Here is a 19,824-nt window from a genome sequence, read left to right on the forward strand (position 1 = left end):
ACAGCTATTCCTAGTTTTAGTAATATATACCGTGTATATATATATATAAAAAAGAATTGGAAATTGACAGAGTTAAGAAATTTTTTCAGGAAGAGAAAATGTGACGTATAGTTGCTCACACATTCAATGCAAGAATGTTATTTTAATACAATTAAAAAAACCCTTTTTTTAAATCTTGAAAACCAGGGTATGAGAAATACAAACAAGAATACAAAAGTCAAATATATAAATTTCAATATGCTCAACATAAGAATAAAAAGTTACAAATAACCTGGTTTAAAGCAGACTTGCCTGTTATGGAAGGCACTATCTTTTCCTGTGATGTGTAATCCAAATCTGGTGGACTGTAACAAGCATGTATATCATATTCCCTTCCCCCACTCACGGAAAACATGTATTATTTAATTTCCCTATTGAAGAAACACTGAAACATGAATTTGGATTCAAGCAAGGAAAACAAAACTGCTGACAGATTGTACTCTCTTTGTTGCATCCAGGTGACATTTCTTGTAACAGACGTTGTACAGTGCTACTGTGTAGAGATTCACAATTTTATTCTAAAATAAACCTTTATTTTTTAACAGTGATGCAGTGTTCATAGAGAAATGCCCAAGTGCATGGTTTGCTCTGTGAAACAGTCCAATTCATAGCATGCCTTCCAAGTTTCTTTCATTACACTCTAGAGCCAGAAGTCTCCCTGCCTGTTCATTTTCAAAAAGTTAGATGCTCACAACTTCCCAGCGATGTTATTTCAAAACCACAGCAATGAATTAAGAACAACGTGGACAGTTGGATAGATGGGGGATTCAGAACAGGGGTATTTAGTACACAAATCACATTCCTGCATATACTAATGAGATGTACCGTATGGACCAAAAGGATGCTCTCATTTTGAACACCATGGTTGCACCTCATTTTCAAGCTGCCATTATAAATGTTCATTGCACAGTCTTCACTACAACAGCAGGTTGTCAGTACGTCGTTGTCAATATCATGATTAGTGTCTGGGAAATCCACTTTCAGGAAACCAGTATTCCAGAACCTGAAACTAACTCCTTGAAAAAAGGAAATACCACTGCAGACAAAGCCTCCCATAATCTCCTCTCAGAGTCCTGAGCCATCGGTAACACCAGTACTGAACACTTTTGTAGCTCTAAAAGGTATCCGAGTTACAGGCGTTGTCAGTGAAAATGTAAAAAATAATAAAAAAGGTTGTTTAGTTTTGTATTAAGACAACAGTGGAAACCTCCCTAGATGAAGAGACCTCACTCCCGTTAGCAGAGCTCAGGGAATACCCTTCACTTCAAACAGCAGTGTGTGTCACATTATTTCAGTCTTGATTAGAGACACATCTATTGCTTCATTGCGTAAGTCAACAGCAGATCCGTTCCTCCAAGACTGCTCGGCAGCTGCAGCTACCTGAATCGTCCAGAGAAACTGCTCTTTGGTGATAACAGGGGGTTCTTTGCCTGTAAAAGAAAGACTATGTTACTACAGGCAATGAAGCATAGAGGATAAGGCTTTGGACTCTCAATCAGGAGTCCTGGGTTCTATTCCTAGCTCTGCCACTGAAGTACCATGTGATCATGAGCAAGTCACTTCACCTATGTTTCCCTTTCCACCCTTTGTCTGTTTAAACTATAAATTCTCCAGGGCAGGGACTACCTCTTCCTATTTGCAAGTATGGTGCCTATGCACAATGGGGTCCCAATCTCACTTGTATCCTGCAAGAGCTACTGTAATACAAATAATAATGATCTTTATAAAAATAGGGTTCATCAGTGTATCTCATTATCTGGTAATAACCAAATGTTTGTAGGGCTAACTTAGCTCACACGAGCAGGCCCAAGTTAAGAGAAGACAAACCTGAACAAGTAATTGCTCAAACAACTAACTATTTTGAAACCTATTTTGAATATGTTTATGGTAAATAAGGGAGAAAGAAGCTAACTAAACTAATTACTGTGGGTACTTTCATAGTAAACAAAGTAGGCAAGAACACCCTGAAGCTTGCCTTATACAATCTGCAAAGTGATTGGTCCTTTACATGCTAGAAGTAGGCTTGTCAAGTGATTAAAAAAAAAATAATCGTGATTAATTGCACTGTTAAATAATAATAGAACACCATTATTTAAATATTTTGGGTGTTTTCTACATTTTCAAATATATTGATTTCAAGTACAATACAGAATACAAAGTATACAGTGCTCACTTTATATTTATTTCTGATTACAAATATTTGCACTGTAAAAAACAAAAGAAATAGTATTTTTCAATTCACTTAATACATGTACTGTAGTGCAATCTCTGTCATGAAAGTTGAACTTACACATGTAGAATTATGTACAAATAACTGCATTCAAAAATAAAACAATGTAAAATTTTAGAGCCTGCAAGTCCACTCAGTCCTATATCTTGTTCAGTCAATTGCTCAGACAAACAAGTTTGTTTACGTTTGCAGTAGATAATGTTGCCTGCTTTTTGTTCACATCACCTGAAAGTGAGAACAGGCATTCGCATGGCACTATTGTAGCCGGCATCACAAGATATTTACATGCCAGATGCGCTAACGATTCATATGTCCCTTCAGGCTTCAACCACCATTCCAGAGGACACGCGTCCATGCTGATGACAGTTTCTGCTTGATAACAATCCAAAGCAGTGTGGTTTGATGCATGTTAATTTTCATCCTCCGAATCAGAGGCCACCAGCAGAAGGCTGATTTTCTCTTTTGGTGGTTTGGGTTCTGTAGTTTCCGCATAGGAGTGTTGCTCTTTTAAGATTTCTGAAAGCGTGCACCACACCTCATCCCTCTCAAATTCTGGAAGGCACTTCAGATTCTTAAACCTTGGGTCAAGTGCTCTAGCTATCTTTAGAAATCTCACATTGGTACCTTCTTTGCCTTTTGTCAAATCTGCAGCAAAAGTGTTCTTAAAACAAACAACATCTGCTGAGTCATCATCCGAGACTGCTATAACATGAAATATATGGCAGAATGCAGGTAACAGAGAGATGGAGACATACATTTCTCTCCCAAGGAGTTCAGTCACAAATTTAATTAACGCATTATTTTTTTAACGAGCATCATCAGCATGGATGCATGTCCCCTGGAGTGGTGGCTGAAGCATAAAGAGACATTCGAATGTTTAGCATATCTGGCACGTAAATACCTTGCAATGCCAGCTACAAAAGTCCCATGCAAATGGCTGTTCTCACTTTCTGGTGACACTGTAAATAAGAAGTGGGCAGCATTATCTCCCATAAATGTAAACAAACCTATTTGTCTTAGCGATTGGCTGAACAAGGAGGAGGAGGACTGAGTAGACTTGTAGGCTCTAAAGTTTTGCATTGTAGGAGGACCTTGCACCCATTTTGCTCAACACAGTAAGAACATTTTGAAAGGAAAGAAGCACTTCTCTCTGGGGGGGAAGATATTAGATGTATTTTAAAGATTTCTTCAATTTAGCTATTGTTTTGGATCTTGGTATTAATAGCAGCTTGTTTAAAATGTAGCATTTTATACTGTACTTATTATGTGAACTTGAGAGCCATGAACAGAGGCAGCTAACAGGAGAATTTCAGAGTAAGTTTAGAGAAGGGAGTGTGGGAATCTTCCAGGTTCAGTTCTGCAAGTGATTTCAAGCATAGTGGTGACATGCAACAGATGTGCCATGTTTTCTTTCCTGCCTAAAACTAGAAGCGACTTCCTATGCATGAAGTACAGGCCGGTGACTGCGCTGAAGGAGAAGATTCTTGGTCAGGAGGGGGAAATAGACACATTAGTGAGAATAAGAAAAGCTGAGGCATTTCTAGACAGCCAGGTTCAGGAAACATCAGTACTCCAGCTTCAAGGAAGAAAGGAGATGGCCACCAAGGAGTCGGAGAGAGAGGAAGTCAGAGTGGAGGCCTGACAGTTCGTAACCACAAGAGGTAAGATGTTATGTTGGCATTCTGTGTGGCTACTGATAGCCAGGAGTAGGCAGGCTGTGGCTACCACAGAGAAAAGGACCTGGAGGAATTCCACACTAGACATTTCTAATCGATACCAATTCATCAGAGTGGAAACTGTGGAAGAAACCTCTTCCAGCTGGTCCAAGGGAACAGAGAAATGTATGGGATACACCTGTAGATGGCAGGTTGGCCCAACCTGTCAGAAAATCAAGCTTGCCCACAAAGTCCTACAACCATCCAAGGAAGACAGACGATCCAGAACTTAGAAGAATCGAAAGAACATTCTACAAGGGACAGCAGACAAACACCCTGGAGTGCTGCCTTCCCTGAGCCAAGACTTGAGATATGACTCTGAGGTTGGATAGGCTTCTGAAGTTGATGTGAAAGAATCCTAGAGTCACTAATGTCAGTGTCGCAGGACATACTGCAAACAGTAGATTACTTCAGGAAACTTGAAGCATTCTGTAAAAAATAGAATGTCCAAGCTATCTTCTCTGAGTTACTTCTTGCCCCACAAGCAAAGGAAAATAGAAGATTCTAGACGTGAACTGCTGGCTAAATAAGTGGTATAGGGTGGTGGGTTTTGCTTCTGTGGGGTGAAGGGGCTGTATAGTTTGGATGGCCTTCACCTCAGTAGACGGGAGACTAATCTTCTCAGGGCTGGCTAGAGTAGTCAAGGGTGTTAAATAAACAAACAGGGAGGATAAAAAGAGGGAAGACAGGCATACTCAACTCAAAATGGAGATTTCGAGAACAAAATTAATCAAGGAACTGAAGGACAGGAAGAGAAGAAATTCTTTAGTTGCCTCTACTACAATGCAGGTAACAAACTTTAATCCAAGAGTTTTCAAAGAGCTGTCTGAGGAGCTCACTGGACTGTTAAACATAGAATCATAGGACTGAAGGGACCTTGAGAGGTCATCTAGTCCAGTCCCCTGCACTCATGGCAGGGCTAAGTATTATCTAGACCAGGCGTTCTCAAACTGGGGGTCATGAGGTTATTACACAGGGGATCGCAAGCTGTCAGCCACCACCCCAAACCTCTCTTTTCCTCCAGCATTTATAATGGTGTTAAGTATATAAAAATGTGTTTTTAATTCATAAGGGGGGGCCGCACTCAGAGGCTTGCTATGTGAAAGGGGTCACCAGTGCAAAAGTTTGAGAAGCACTGATCTAGACCATAATGTTGATCTTCAGTAAATCTTGGAGAACTGGGGAAGTTCCAGAAGACTGGACAAAAGCTAATGTTGTGCCAAATTTTCAAAAGGGTAAACAGGATGACCCGGGTAATTATAGGCCTGTCAGCCTGAGAATGATCCCAGGCAAGATAATGGAGCAGCTGATACAGGACTCAATTGATAAAGAATTACAGGAAGGCAATGTAATTAATGCTATTCAACATGGGTTTACAGAAAATAGAGCCTGTCAAACTATCTTGATATCTTATTTTGATGCGACTACAAGTTTGGCTGATAAAGGTAAGACTACTGAAGTAATATACTTAGATTTGTGTAAGGTGTTCAACTTGGTACCACATGACATTTTGATTTAAAAAACTAGAATGATAGAGAGTTAATATGGCACACATTACATGGATAAAAGCTATCTAACTAATAGGTTTCATAAATATAATGTACACTGGGAATTATCACTGATAATTTTAGTGGAGTCCTGCAAGGATCAGTTCTTGGCCCTATGCTATTTAACATTTTTATTAATGACCTGAAAGAAAATCACGGATAAAGCTTTCTGATGACACAAAAACTGGGGAAGTGGCAAATAATGAAGATGACAGGTCACTGATATAGAGTGACCCAAACCCCATGGTAAGCAGGATGCAAGCAAATAATATGCATTTTAACATGACAAAATGTGATTGTACCCATCTAGGAACAAAGAATGTAGGTCGTACTTGCACAATGGGGAACTCTATCCTGGGAAGCAGTGAATTTGAAAAAAGATTTGCGGGTTGTGGTAGATAATCAGCTGAACATGAGTTCCCAGTGAAAAGACTAACGTGATCTCTGGATGCATAAACAAGTGAATCACAAGTAGAATTAGAGTAGTTATTTTTCTTCTACACTTGGCACTGGTGTGACCACTGCTGGAATATTGTGTCCAATTCTGGTGCCCACAATTCAAGAAGGAGGTTGATAAATTAGAGAGTTCAGAAAAGAACCACGAGAATGAGTAAAGGGTTAAAAAACATGCATTGTAGTCACAGACTCAAAGAGGTCAATCTATTTAGCATAACAAAGAGACAGTTAAGGGGTGACTTGAATACGGTGTATGAGTACCTATCACGGGGAACTAATATTTAATAATGGGCTCTTCAATCTAGCAGAGAAAGGTATGTCATGATCCAATGGCTGGAAGCTGAAGCTACACAAATTCATACTGAAAATAAAGTGTACATTTTTAACAGTGAAAGTAATTAACCATTGGAACCGCTTACCCAGGGTTGTGGTGCATTCTCCATCACTGACAATTTTTAAATCAAGACTGGATTCTCACCCCCAACAAAATAAATAAATACATAAGTAAATAAATAAATATAAAAGCTCTGCTCTAGGAATTATTTTGGAAAGTTCTCTGGCCCGTGTTATACAGGAGGTCAGACCAGATGATCACAATGATCTCTTCTGGCCTCTGAATCTATGAAAACTGTACTGTCAGCAAATTTCCAGCTCATGGATGCTCCTTTAAACCACCAGCAAACCTTAAACGAGTTAAACACTAAGCATTAAACATTGAAAATCTACACTCTTTTTCTACATCTGACAGCTTTAGGGCCAACTTCTGTCTTCAGATATACATGTGACACAGTGAGACAACCAAGGGCAGAACTAGACCCATTCACTGCCAGTGTCATCAATTAGCATTTTATTTGGCTGCCACCAGAAATGCCAATTCTAATTTTAAAAACAACCATCTAGATTTCAGAGTTATTTAATGGTAACAAGGTTTTACTTTTCAAACTGTTCAGACTGGCTGGTGTTTAGAGTTCATATAAACACCCGTTTCTTCATTTTCTCTCGTTGCGGAGTCTGAGATTCCAAGAATAAATGAACCCCAAATTGACATCGCTTTTGGAACAATCTTCAAGACTAACGTTTGTTAAAAGCAAATCCAAAAGTGAAATTAAGATTACTCTTACAAATAAATGGACATTGCATATGTTGGCAATTTTTTCCTAACCTTTGAGAGTTCTGAGAAAGTGTCTAAAGAGTTCTCTGTATGCTTCTTTGTACCGATCAGCCTGGGTTTGTGAATATATAGACACAGATGTTCCATGTTCTGTAATTCCCAAGGGATTCTGATTATCTACCCGTAATGTTCCTTGAGAACCATGAACCTAGGAGAAAGAGGGGAAAAAAACAAAAATACACATAAACATGTGTTAAAGACCCCTAAATTAACATGCTTTTGGCCTTAAAACAATCTATAAACCATGTATAAACCACTATAAACCAATCTATAAATACTCCTACCACCTGAGGAGTAACTCCTCCAGCAGGTAGAATTACTTGCTCGGTCACTACAGAGGATGCAAGCACATGCTGTACTAGCCTGGGTTGCAGTTGCACAGTATATCCACTCTCCCTTGGTTATGAAACAAGCTGCTTTTATTTTAAGGCTTAAACATTTCCCCTCGCCAAATCCAGCTTAGAGAACTTTATATTTTTGCCACTCTAATATAAACCAACATGAACTTAGGCAGAAAAGATTTCCTCCAATAATGATAGATCTGTACCTTTTTTCCCCCCTTGGTACCATTTATATCTGTGATTCTGATTTACCTCTTGGCTTGCTGTGTCCACAATAAAAACATTACATTAAAAAAAAAATGGGGGTGGGGAGGGAGATAGGTTGTCTACAAAGTTTAAGACTCAAGGCACCTGAAACAGCTGAGAAACTATCAGGGCCAAATTCTGCTCTTGGGTGACCATATGAAGCTCACAGTAACTCCAAAAAATGACCATGTGCATATCCAGTGGCAGAATTTGGCTAACAAAACTGGAGGTTTATTTTAAATGGAGAGCATGACAGTCAATTAATTGTTACTTCTACTGCAGTAGTAGTGTTCTGTGTAGTGTGCGTATACCCATAGTACCATGACAGACTCATCTGAAAAAACCCACCTCTAGTCTCTGATCACAGCTTTTAGTACAGTGCTGACTGACGTCCAAAGTAACAATTGCTCCACTAGGAAATTTCATGCTGACTGCTACAGTGTCTGCATCCTTCAAGTAGGCCATATCTGAGTGACAAGAGAGGCACTAACTCAGACTAGGAAATTAAACCAGCAAGTCTCTTGTACACAAAATTGCTCTTATTTTGTAAGAGGCGTTATAGTGAAAAGAACATCTTTAAACAGTAAAACAGGAAGCACAGTAAACATTGAACATGTGTGTGGCCGCCTACACTAATCAGACTACAGTCATCCACACCACTCTTCGGCACCGCTAAACTCTGGAGAACCTTCTACTGTAGTTACTGGGGGCTGAACTCTCCAGGACAAGCAGCCTGGCCTACCTTAGGGAGAACCTTTCGCCTTTGAAACATAATTGCCTTTGTGGTTACAATACAGACAACATCAGGCAGCCTTCAGTATGCGGCCTACATATTCCATTATAAGGTCACTTATTGGTTTTGTTCCTGGCAATTCAATGCCCTACCATACATTAAGATGGTCTATACTGCCGCTTGTAGCAATGGCAGCTGATTGCTGGCAGCAACCAATATTACATGAAAAACAGTTAGACTCTGATTAATAGTTTAACAGTCTGAAGTATTAAAAGGGAAATAATCAACTTTATCTATGTCAGGTTTAACCAAAGAACTGAAAAAATGATATTGTTAAGCACAAAGCTTTGTTTGAAACCCCCTGGAAATGGTAATATTAGCAACCCTTTACAAATCACCAATGTTCACAGTAATTGGCATTACTGATATTCCTATAATAGTTTTGCAGCACTGAGAAATCCACAGAATTCAGTGAAGTTTTTTAAGTGTTTGCAAATCTATTCCAACATTCTAGAAATTGTTCTGTATTTCCATTTTCAAACAGATCCATGAGAGAACATCTACATTAGTTGCCCCTTCACATATTTTCAAACTTCTAGCACTGAAATCTGCAATTACTAGGAAACTAACAACACATCCAATACAAAGTCACCAATCCATGAAGTTTTACCTGCACAGAATGCATGTCCCAGTGAAAATATTGTATCTGGTGCACTTTCTCCCAGTAACAAACTGATAATATCAATATCATGTACAGCAGCATTATAGAAAATTCCACCTGGAAGTAAGAGGGGAAAAAATGGGCACTAGAAGATTTAGCATTATAAAACCTATGAGCAAACCTAGATATCTATACTGCATGAAAACCAACGTAAGAGCACCAGAAATATGATTTCAAAGAACATACAGATATACTCACTCGTCCACAATCAACATTAGGGTCAAAGGGAATATTCCCTGCCATAAGGGACAGAATAATGCATTGCAGGACACACACACGGACACACACATATACATATGTGGCAAGATAAATTGCTATCCCTTCACAGAACCAACCTCTTCTTCTATAAGAAAGCTACTCAGTACCTGACTTTTTTAGGAAGCTAAGAGATGCTGCTGGATATATGCTGCTAACTGTCGAAATCCGATGAATCCTCCCCAGTGCCTGGCTGTCATGGACTTTTTTATACAAGAACTGCAGGGCTGGATCAAAACGCCTACAGAGAGACAGCCAATGTGGAACAGTGAGTGTTCAGTACAGAACAGGTCATCTACACCACTGACATGCAGTCAGATGTTTGGGGGCAGAAAAGAGTCTGGACTTCAGACAACTTCCAACTTAGACAAGGGTCAAAGTCCAATTTTTCTGATGAGATCAATTGCTCAGCAATTTATGAGACTTTCAAAAAAACCCTCACAATAAGTTCTTACAGGCAATAAGCAGAATGAGTATTTGCCCTTAAAGCTCTTTACCAACAATATAAACTAAGATATTAAGCCACTATAAATAAAGTGATGAGCAATGTCCAGGAAGTTATATATAGCTAAAAAAATACACCTTTATGGTTTTATATTCAATTAGGTCTTAACAAAAAAAACCTCCACTCTAGAGAAGTTCAGATCCAACCTTGTGGCTTGGGCTCAACTTTCTCTGAAGCACTCAAACCAAAATGCAGTATCACAGTATATATTGTGTTTGAATATATTTCCATCTATATATAATTTGCACACAGATAATTTTTGCTTAAAATGAAATGAACAGTTTTCAACAAAAAAAACAGTAAGTGGTCAAGGCTGGGGGGAAGGCAGGGAGGGAAATAATCCACACTGTTACTAAACACATTGGGTCAAATGCTGAGCGTAAACTCAGAGCCACTTTCCTTGACTTCAGTGGAGTTACCGAGTTTACAGAACTGTAACAAAGCGGAAGTACATTAGAATTAACCTACTTTCCCCATATTTACAGTGATTTATGATTTAGGGTTAGTCTACACTAGAAACGCTACAGCAGCGCTTTAACGCAGCATGTCTGGTGAAGACACTCTATGCCAATGAGAGACAGCTTTACCGTTGGCATAATAAAATCACCTCTGCGAGAGGCAATAGCTATGTCGGCAGGAGAAGCTCTCCCGCCAACAGCGCTGTCTACACCAGCGCTTAGGTCGGTGTAACTTATGTCACCAAGGGGAGTGGCTTATTGACACTCCTGAGAGACATAAGTTATGCCGACAAAGCCTGTAGTGTAGACAAGCCCTAAGATCTATATATACAACCACAAGGAGAAAACACACTTTTTAATATTTACTACATGTACTCCTATTTAAATGGGCCAACCATTCTGAAAACAAGCAGGACTTTCATTTTGATGTCCATTATGCGACCCTAGAATGTACAAATACGACTTCTTCCAAAAGGTGTTATAAGGAATAATGAGCTAAATTCACCTGTATACAGAAGGTCAGCCTAAAGTATTCAAAATAGGGCTTACGTTACATTTAAATAACACGTACGTACTATACTGGCTACATGCATAGAGGTGAATTTCACCAAATTACAGTGGCCTAATTACATCAGTAGTAGCTCAGAAAGAGTTTGTGTTAAATACATTCTTTACAAAGAACATTATTATTTCAAAACCTACTCTATTATTTACACCCTACAATTATGTCTGGTCCACTGAAGAAGGGCTGGCATATTTCAGTCAGTACAAGATTTAGGATACAGCTAGCAAGTCAGTAACAAATATTCAAAATAAAGGTAAGTTTTAAAAATATATAAAATCTCTTCCGCATGCTTTTTATAGAAAATTATGCTGTGATATTTTAAAAAACAGAACCTATTTACTTCTATTTTTATTTTTCGATTGCTGCAACAGAATTGTCAGTGTAGTTATTAAAAAAAATAACAGCCAAACAAATAAGCTCTTCACATTCCTAGGATTTGAAAGAAAACAAGTGCAAGACACAAGCAGAAATTGTCTGTGAGGAGGATTTGTACTGTGTGACAAGGCTTAATGTTGTAATGTTTTTCACTGGACTCAACATTTTTGCAAAGTATTTAGTTTTGCAACTGAGAACAGCCAAATGCAGATCTCAAGTAGCCTAACTTTTACCAAAACCCATGTCTGCTGAATTAGATGACTGTATACACATACAAAAAAATTCCCACTTTGTTTTTTTTCTGAAACCACAGACCAGCAAAGTTGATCCATAGTATGGCTCAGTAATTCTAGTTACCAGTACATTTTCCTCACCTCTAAAAAAGATCTGGCATAACATTTTCAAGAACACCTAAGTGACTTAGGAGCCTAAGTCACTTCTGAACATGCTTAGATGCTTTTGAAAATCTTATCCTAGGTACCTGTAATACAAATTCTGTTAGCACCCAATCCAGTGTAGATGAATAAATTAATTTTAATCCTATGCCAATTAAGAAAAGATTCAATTGTCATCTCTATGAAGCGTGAACAATGAATTTTGAAGCAGCAAGTCCACCGAGCTCTCTGTTTAGCTACCTTCTAAGCAAAATTTCTCTAAAACAAGTATTAAGTAGCTATAAAAATTTAGGAAGGTTTCATCAGATAGAAACATTACTTTACATTTATGCTTCTTGTTGAAAACAAAAAAATGCTGGTCTTACTTGTAGAATCCACAGACCAATGGTCTTCCACATCTGTCAGCTTCATCAAAACAAGCCTCTGCTGTCTGCCTATCTAAACTGGGTAGCTTCTCGCAAAACACGCCTTTCCCTATGTAAATGTCATAGAATACAAAATTGAAGGCAGGACATAATCCACACTGAACATTATATATTCTGCAGTGTTCTATACATGTCAACACATTCCAGAGACAAGGTTTCAGAAAATTGAAAAAATTGTTTTTGCTGAATGATTTTCAATACCTACAGCAGCTACCATTTACTATTTACAAACCTCAAGAAGTGATTGTTTTTAGAGATAATGAAACTCTGATCTTCTTGGGTTTTCTTTTATACCTAGCTGTGTTTCTCTGAACAGACATTTCAGTTACCTGTAGTCAGAACAACAACACAGTACAAGCTCCGCTGACATTACAAGTCATTAGGGTCATTGTCTTCAGTGGACTAAGTTCTCCCTAATTATGCAATTAGACACTCAGTGTATCCCTCAAGGGAAACTACAAGGTACAAAGAGGCAGACTGCAAGTGATTTTAATCACTGGAGAGGAAGAATAAATCCCTGATATAAATGCTGATGGGAGGGCCTTATTGAATTAAGACAAGGAATTTACAAATAAAACTGAAGTCAGTCCTGTTCAGAGGGCATTAACACAGATGCATCATCACTAACCAGGAAGCTCAATTGGTGTCTAGAGAAGTACAGTTTATAGGCCACTAGAGAAAAATTATTTCCACATATAAAAATGTTGAGACATTTTAGCAGAAAGATAAAAGAGGCAACTTGTTTTGAGCACCACTGCACTAAACCATGGTCTATGGAACACCACTGACCAACTGAGCAATTGGTGGTAGTCCACGGAGAGCTGGTCTGTTAGAGGGTGCTGGCTCTCTTCTCCATTTACAGTTGATTAAATGCATTAATACTTTCCTAATGTTACTTTTCCATGTATGCCCCCTGATGTACTTGCCACAACTATGCCATGAGACAGCAAATGGGAACAGAGGTGTCCACAAGACAATCACCCCACTAAGATGGATTGATACTACAAAGAATTGTGGATCCCTGCTCTAGTGGACTGAGTGTAGGGCTGAGACTGAGAATGGGATCCAGAAACTCCTCAATTCCAGCTCTGACATGGACTTCCCAGACATAAGTGCTAAGTTTTGTTGGGGCAGATGTTCTTTAATCGTCATATGTAAAAGACACAAAAGGATTTCATTCTTGGAACAATTTTCATTTAAACAAGCATTCAGAACAAATATATGACTGATCTTTAGCTGGAGAAATATATGAAAACCAGAAAATTAGCAGTTTGGGGTGTTTTTAATGTTACAATTATTTTTAAAATAGCCAATTTAGTACTTAAACTGGGCCTGATCCTGCTTTCATGAAGTCAATAGCAGTTTTGCCACTGACTTCAGGAGCACAAAATTGGGCCCTAATAGCATGTCTTAGATCAATTATCCAATAAGTAGATCCAGGAGATTTCAAAAGCCAAATCATTTTTTAGTAGACTATCAGTTTTTGAGTTCACTGTCTCTCTACCCAAATGGTGTTTCCTCTGGTGCAAACAACTAAGGATGTAGCTTTATAAACATAGTGGGCCCAATTCAGTGGGGCAACATGTTATATATGAAAGCAGAATTTGCTGCAGATCTACTTCAGTTCTCCTTACCTGCTCGTAAAGCATCTATCACAATTTCAGAGGCCGCTTCAGGTGGTGAACAGACAATGGCTCCAGAGACACTGCAGAAATTAAGAGAAAAATACTTAGATGGAGACAAAATTTCTGCTGAAACAAACAGTGGCCAAAATTAAGGAGAGAAAAAGATTCTTGAACATTACAAAAGTTCCTCACATCAGGAAGAGGGTGGGGAAAGAAACCAGCAACTCCCAGGAGACAGTAATATTACGAGCAGGGAAAAGTTATTTTTTTAAGAACAGCAAGGACATAAGCTCTGGGGCAACAGTACCAGGAACAGATTGGGTTCCTACATTTAGTAGAGTTTTTTAAATGGAACGCTGACTTAATTCATGGTCCGCAGCCTCCCTAAATACTTTTTTTAATGGTATAGTTATAAAGAGCATGTGTTCACAGCTTAATAGAAAAACCTTTAGAATGGTTTCTTTCAAAACCTGTTTGAACCCTCTATGTTATCAAAACATATGGGGAAAGGCTTAACACAAATCTACACAGCAAATTGCAAAAAAATGTACAGTGAGTAAAATTTAACCGATTTTTACCTTTGAATTTCTACTGTGAAGTAACATCTTTCAGAGTCACTGTTCCCTTTTAAGATTTGTGTGAAATCTGAAATATTGCTTTCACAGATTCATAGATATTTAGGTCAGAAGGGACCATTATGATCATCCAGTCTGACCTCCTGCACAACGCAGGCCACAGAATTTCACCCACCACTCCTGCAAAAAAACTCACACCTATATCTGTGCTATTGAAGTCCTCAAATTGTAGTTTAAAGACTTCAAGGAGCAGAGAATCCTCCAGCAAGTGACCCGTGCCCCATGCTACAGAGGAAGGCGAAAAACCTCCAGGGCCTCTTCCAATCTGCCCTGGAGGAAAATTCCTTCCCGACCCCAAATATGGCGATCAGCTAAACCCTGAGCATATGGGAAAGACTCATCAGCCAGATACTACAGAAAATTCTTTCCTGGGTAACTCGGATCCCACCCCATCTAATATCCCATCACAGGCCATTGGGCCTATTTACCATGAATATTTAATTACCAAAATCATGTTATCCCATCATACCATCTCCTCCATAAACTTATTGAGTTTAATTTTAAAGCCAGATAGATCTTTTGCCCCCACTGCTTCCCTTGGAAGGCTATTCCAAAACTTCACTCCTCTGATGGTTAGAAACCTTTGTCTAATTTCTAGTCTAAATTTCCTGGTGGCCAGTTTATATCCATTTGTTCTTGTGTCCACATTGGTACTGAGCTTAAATAATTCCTCTCCCTCTCCAGTATTTATCCCTCTGATATATTTATAGAGAGCAATCATATCTCCCCTCAACATTCTTTTAGTTAGGCTAAACAAGCCAAGCTCCTTGAGTCTCCTTTCATAAGGCAAGTTTTCCATTCCTCGGATCATCCTAGTAGCCCTTCTCTGTACCTGTTCCAGTTTGAAAGTTGACAGGAACTCTATTTAGCCAACGTGTTTTTAGCAATCTAGATCAGCATTCCAGAACGTTTAGTGAAACAATATAAACACAACATAATATTGCACGTTTACACTGTACCCTTCATCTTGAAGGATCCCAGAGTGCTTTATGAGCTTTTCACATGTACCTCCACTGAAACAAGCCAGGCACTGTGCGGTGGAAGGGTGGCAGCCAGCAGGGAAACTGACAGACGACATGCTACATGACAGCATGAGGAAGGGAATTTGGCCAAAGGCATCATCCCTGAGAAAACTATCCGCGGAGACGAGACAGATGGTTTGTTTGTACAGCTACATCCACAAGCCCTATATACCTAAGTTAAACTACGCTTCCCAGCAAGATCCAAGAATGCGTGCGATCCTCAGGATGTCTAGTAAACAGTAAAGTAATTCAACTAGACCTACAGCTGCCACCTGCTGGTGAAAGGAATACAGCGTTCCAATCTCACAATGTAATATTGAGGCTACTGAGGTCAGACGAGCAGGATTCACCAAGTGTGTCCTAACTCTAGGAAAATTTTCCAAAGACAGAGTAAGAACACTGATTGATAGTGCTACTTATCTCTTAAAGCCTTAATTACTTAATAAGGAAACATGCATGGAAGTTATTGGCGGACTGTACCGTTGATCATTGAGCACTATGTCAGCATCCTGCTGCCGTAGCACCCTGGTGTTGGCCAGGAATTCTGTATTGAAGGCACGTTCCACATCTGGCAGCTGATCCTCCACAATGTAAAGCAAACAGCAGCCATTTTCTTCCATTAAACTTTGAAACAATGCTTTGTTACCAAGCCCCACGCCGAAGAGGGCAAGACCAATATTGCTTCCTGAAGTCCCACTACTGCTGTACCGTCCCACTGACCCTCCAGAAGCCACACTGTTGGATGCCTCAGAAATAACAAGTCTTTGGATGCTCTGTTTTGAGGGAACAGGCGCATTTCTCATATGGAGGGCAGCGAATGCCGACGGGTGACTGGTGGAGGTAGAGGGTGTTTGGTCTTCTCTGGCAGACATGACACTGGTTGTGGAGCTGATGGCGCTGGGGTGAACAGGGATCAAGGACTTGTGGTAGGAAGGTGGAGATGGTACCATGCTATAGCTGGTGCCGGTGCTGGTGATGCAGGGATTGGTTGAGAGAATAAATGAAGGCTGAGAAAGCAGGGAAGGAGTGTCAAGTTGCATGGAAAGGCTGGTACCAAGGTCTGAACCTGCAGATCTAGATAAAAGGGGACAAAAATCTTAAGGAAGCTGCTGTAATTCAGGATTATTCAAATACAAAGATTTTATTCCAACAAGAGAAAACTGAGGAAGTTTTACTGAGCTTCAGATGTCTCTAGCTCTGTGATCATAAATGTATTAAAGTTTTATTCCATCATTTGACTGATATGCTATCTGGCAATTAAATTTAGTTAGCTATACAGAACGAAAATAGTATCTCCCATCTTAACAAGATTTAATAGCAGGTTCTTCATGGTGAGCTATTAGCTACACTTTCACAAAATATACAAAGTGCACTTACTAGTATTCTGTGAAGTAACCTAAATCATTCTATTCAAACAAGTTACCAGAATACATGGATGACGTTCATTCTGATGGTTACACTTGCTTTTGTTTTACTTTCTTTTTAATCCATAAAATTCAAGAAATTTGCAATGTTTCCCAGTCAGTGTACTTTAAGTAAAACAGGCAACATACACATCTTAAAATACACATTACCAACTCTGAAAAATTCCTCACCTGTTACCACACTACTCTGAATTAACAACAGTGTGGCTGGTTTTTTTAAACAGTTTAAACTTCTGAGGGTATTTTTGTACTATTCCGCTTTGATCATGAAAATCAATTAAGTCATTTCCACTTCCAAGTTCTTAGTACTCTGCAATACTTGGGTTTCAAAGGCTGCAAGGGGATGTTTAAAAACCAAATGACCTTCTTAGCAGTAAAAATATTTCGAGAGATCTTAGGTTTTATAAAACCCCGGGGGGGTTTTTTTTTGGTTTGTTTGTTTGGAGTTTGTTTTTTTTTTGTTCTAAGAACCAACTGTGCCGAATTGAAATGGACAAACGCAAAGCTACCACACTACTGCCCTCGCACTTCCTGGAAACCAGGGAGTTTGCCGCCCGGTGTAATTCGCAGGAAGGACTCGGAGGAAGTTTTAGCACCACTCGGGGGTGGGGTGGGGGAAGCAGGTCAGCTTTTTCCAGGATGAAAGAACAGCCCCTCCCTGAACGACAGCACGAGGCTGAAATCCGGGGAGCAGGACAAGACCCCCCGTGTAACCGCCTGGGGGGGGGCGAACGACTCAACCCCGAGGCCGGGCAGGGCCGGGGGCCCCCGCGGGGAGGCGCCCCGGGGGCGGCAGCGGCGGGCGCTCCCCGCAGGCCCCGCTTTGACCGGCACAGGCCCCGCTCTGGGCGGCTTCCCCTGGGCGAGGCCCCGGGCTGGCGGGGGGGAGACTCACAGCAGCAGCGGGGCGCGGAGGCCGTGCTGCTTGACCAGCCGGCGGTTGCGGTAGTGGCGGCCCGAGGAGAGGTGCTCCAGGATGCGGTCCCGCCGCACCCGCATGGGCAGCTCGCAGGACTTGCAGTAGAGGGTCTCCACCACCGAGCTCTCCCCGGGCCCGCCGGGCTCCAGCAGGTGCCGCTTGACGCCCAGGTCGGTGAACTCGGCCGCGTAGTCGTGCAGCGTCTTCTTCTTGCGCCCCATGGCCGGGCCGGGGCCGCTCGGGCCTCGGGCGGCTGCGGCAGCCGGGCGCTCTCCCTTCCGCGGCCGGCGCAGGGGGCCGCCTCTCATCCCAGGCGGGCGGGGCCCTGGGCGCCCCCCAGCAGCGACGGGGCTCGCGGGCACCGCGCGCGCGGGGGGGGGAGGGGCGGGCACCGCGCGCGCGCGGGGGGGGAGGGGCGTCCGCCCCCCTAACGGGCGCGGGGCTGGCGGGGGGTGGGGGGGCCGCCCGGCCGAGGCGCCTCCGGGCCGCTCCCCTTCCCGTTCCCCGGGGCCGCGGCCCCGCTCTGCCTCCGCCGCAGCGCCCGGCCCCCCCGGAACCGGAAGCCCCGACCTGCCCCTCGGAGGCGGGAGAGGCCTCGCCGGCAGCCAGGGTCGCCGGAGACCGGCCGCGGTGGGGGCGGGGCAGAGAGCCGCCCCGCCCCGCCCCAAATAGCCCCGACTGGGGGACGAGGCACCTCATGGAGATTCCCGGGACCCCCCCCCGGCTACTGGTGCCCCCCCGACACCCCCTCAGTGCTGCTTCCCCCTAGTCACCCCCCCTCCCATGTGCTGCTGCCCCCCCGACACTGCTCCTCTGGACACCCCCCCGCCGGTACAGCTGCCCCGACCCCCCCCCCAGCTACTGCTGCCCCCCCGACACCCCCTCAGTGCTGCTTCCCCCTAAGTCACCCCCCGCCGGCACAGCTGCCCCGATCCCCCCCCAGCTACTGCTGCCCCCCCGACACCCCCTCAGTGCTGCTTCCCCCTAAGTCACCCCCCGCCGGCACAGCTGCCCCGATCCCCCCCCCAGCTACTGCTGCCCCCCCGACACCCCCTCAGTACTGCTTCCCCCTAGTCACCCCCCCGCTCCCCCGGACCCCCCCCCCCGGCCGGCACAGATCTCCCAATCCGCCCCGGCTACTGCTGCCCCCCCCGACACTCCCTCAGTGCTGCTTCCCCCTAGTCACCCCCCCTCCCATGTACTACTGCCCCCCCGACACTGCTCCTCTGGACACCCCCCCAGCACAGCTCCCCCCCCCCGACACCGCCTCAGTGCTGCTTCCCCCTAGTCATCCCCCGCTGGCACAGCTGCCCCGGACACCCCCCCCCCGCTGGCACAGCTCCCCCAATCCGCCCCGGCTACTGCTTCCCCTCCCCCCGACACCCCCTCAGTGCTGCTTCCCCCTAGTCACCCCCCTCCCATGTGCTGCTGCCCCCCGACACTGCTTCTCTGGACACCCCCCCGCCGGCACAGCTGCCCCGATCCCCCCCAGCTACTGCTGCCCCCCGACACCCCCTCAGTGCTACTTCCCCCTAGTCACCCCCCCTCCCATGTACTACTGCCCCCCCCGACACTGCTCCTCTGGACACCCCCCCAGCACAGCTCCCCGGGATCCCCCCAGCTACTGCTGTCCCCCTGACACTGCTCCCCCAATCCCCCCCAATTACTGCGTCTCTCCCCCACTACCCCCTCAGTACTGTTTCCCCCCAGTCATCCCACTGATGTGCTGCTCCCCTCCCCCCCCATACTGCTCCTCTGACCTCCCTGAGGTATTGCCCCTCTTCCCAGCCACGCACACCCCTTGGCACTGCTCCCCTTTACACCCTCCTCCCCAGGCACAACTGGCCTGGGGGCCCCCCTGACACTGCTCCCCTGACCTTTCTCAGGTATTGCCCCACCCCTCAGGGGCTGCTGTCCCTGGACATACACACACCTCCTCCCTGTGATTTATAACCAGGGCTGGCCTACAGCCAGATTTTGTACTCATGGCTCTGTGAGAGAGGGTGGGTGGCAGAGGGTGTT

At 43.2% G+C, this 19,824-nt stretch overlaps 2 protein-coding genes across 4 annotated transcripts in view; one reads left to right on the top strand and one right to left on the bottom strand.

The window, feature by feature from the left end:
• Positions 1-391: 391 nt before the first annotated feature.
• LOC140899980 (uncharacterized) lies at positions 392-18,371 on the bottom strand. 3 transcript variants are annotated; one of them, XM_073316379.2, is made up of 9 exons: positions 17,779-18,371; positions 15,940-16,533; positions 13,812-13,882; positions 12,118-12,226; positions 9,565-9,695; positions 9,149-9,256; positions 8,094-8,212; positions 7,150-7,306; positions 392-1,469 (listed from the first exon to the last, which is right to left on the bottom strand). In XM_073316379.2, the coding sequence occupies exons 1-9, from the start codon at positions 18,108-18,110 to the stop codon at positions 1,321-1,323; spliced, it is 1,770 nt and encodes a 589-aa protein (XP_073172480.1). In that variant the 5' UTR covers positions 18,111-18,371; the 3' UTR covers positions 392-1,320. The 3 variants fall into 3 exon arrangements, with proteins under 3 accessions (XP_073172480.1, XP_073172481.1, XP_073172482.1); XM_073316380.2 differs by lacking the exons at positions 9,565-9,695; positions 12,118-12,226 and having other exon boundaries at positions 17,779-18,370; XM_073316381.2 differs by lacking the exons at positions 9,149-9,256; positions 9,565-9,695; positions 12,118-12,226 and having other exon boundaries at positions 17,779-18,370.
• Positions 17,900-19,824, top strand: part of CCDC27 (coiled-coil domain containing 27) — a 28,283-nt gene continuing 26,358 nt past the window's right edge. The window contains 1 exon segment of the mRNA XM_073316382.2: positions 17,900-17,972. The gene's annotated coding sequence lies outside the window, so the exon portion shown is untranslated.

Source organism: Lepidochelys kempii, chromosome 18 (genome assembly GCF_965140285.1).
Source record: "Lepidochelys kempii isolate rLepKem1 chromosome 18, rLepKem1.hap1, whole genome shotgun sequence".
Classification (NCBI taxonomy): Eukaryota; Metazoa; Chordata; order Testudines; family Cheloniidae; genus Lepidochelys; species Lepidochelys kempii.

Coding starts and splice junctions, on each gene's coding strand:
- LOC140899980 (XM_073316379.2), bottom strand. CDS start 18,110: ATGAGAGGCGGCCCCCTGCGCCGGCCGCGGAAGGGAGAGCGCCCGGCT. Junction 16,534..17,778: donor CTCCGCGCCCCGCTGCTGCT/GTGAGTCTCCCC, acceptor CCTTTTATCTAG/ATCTGCAGGTTCAGACCTTG. Junction 1,470..7,149: donor CTTTCTCAGAACTCTCAAAG/GTTAGGAAAAAA, acceptor TTTCTTTTACAG/GCAAAGAACCCCCTGTTATC.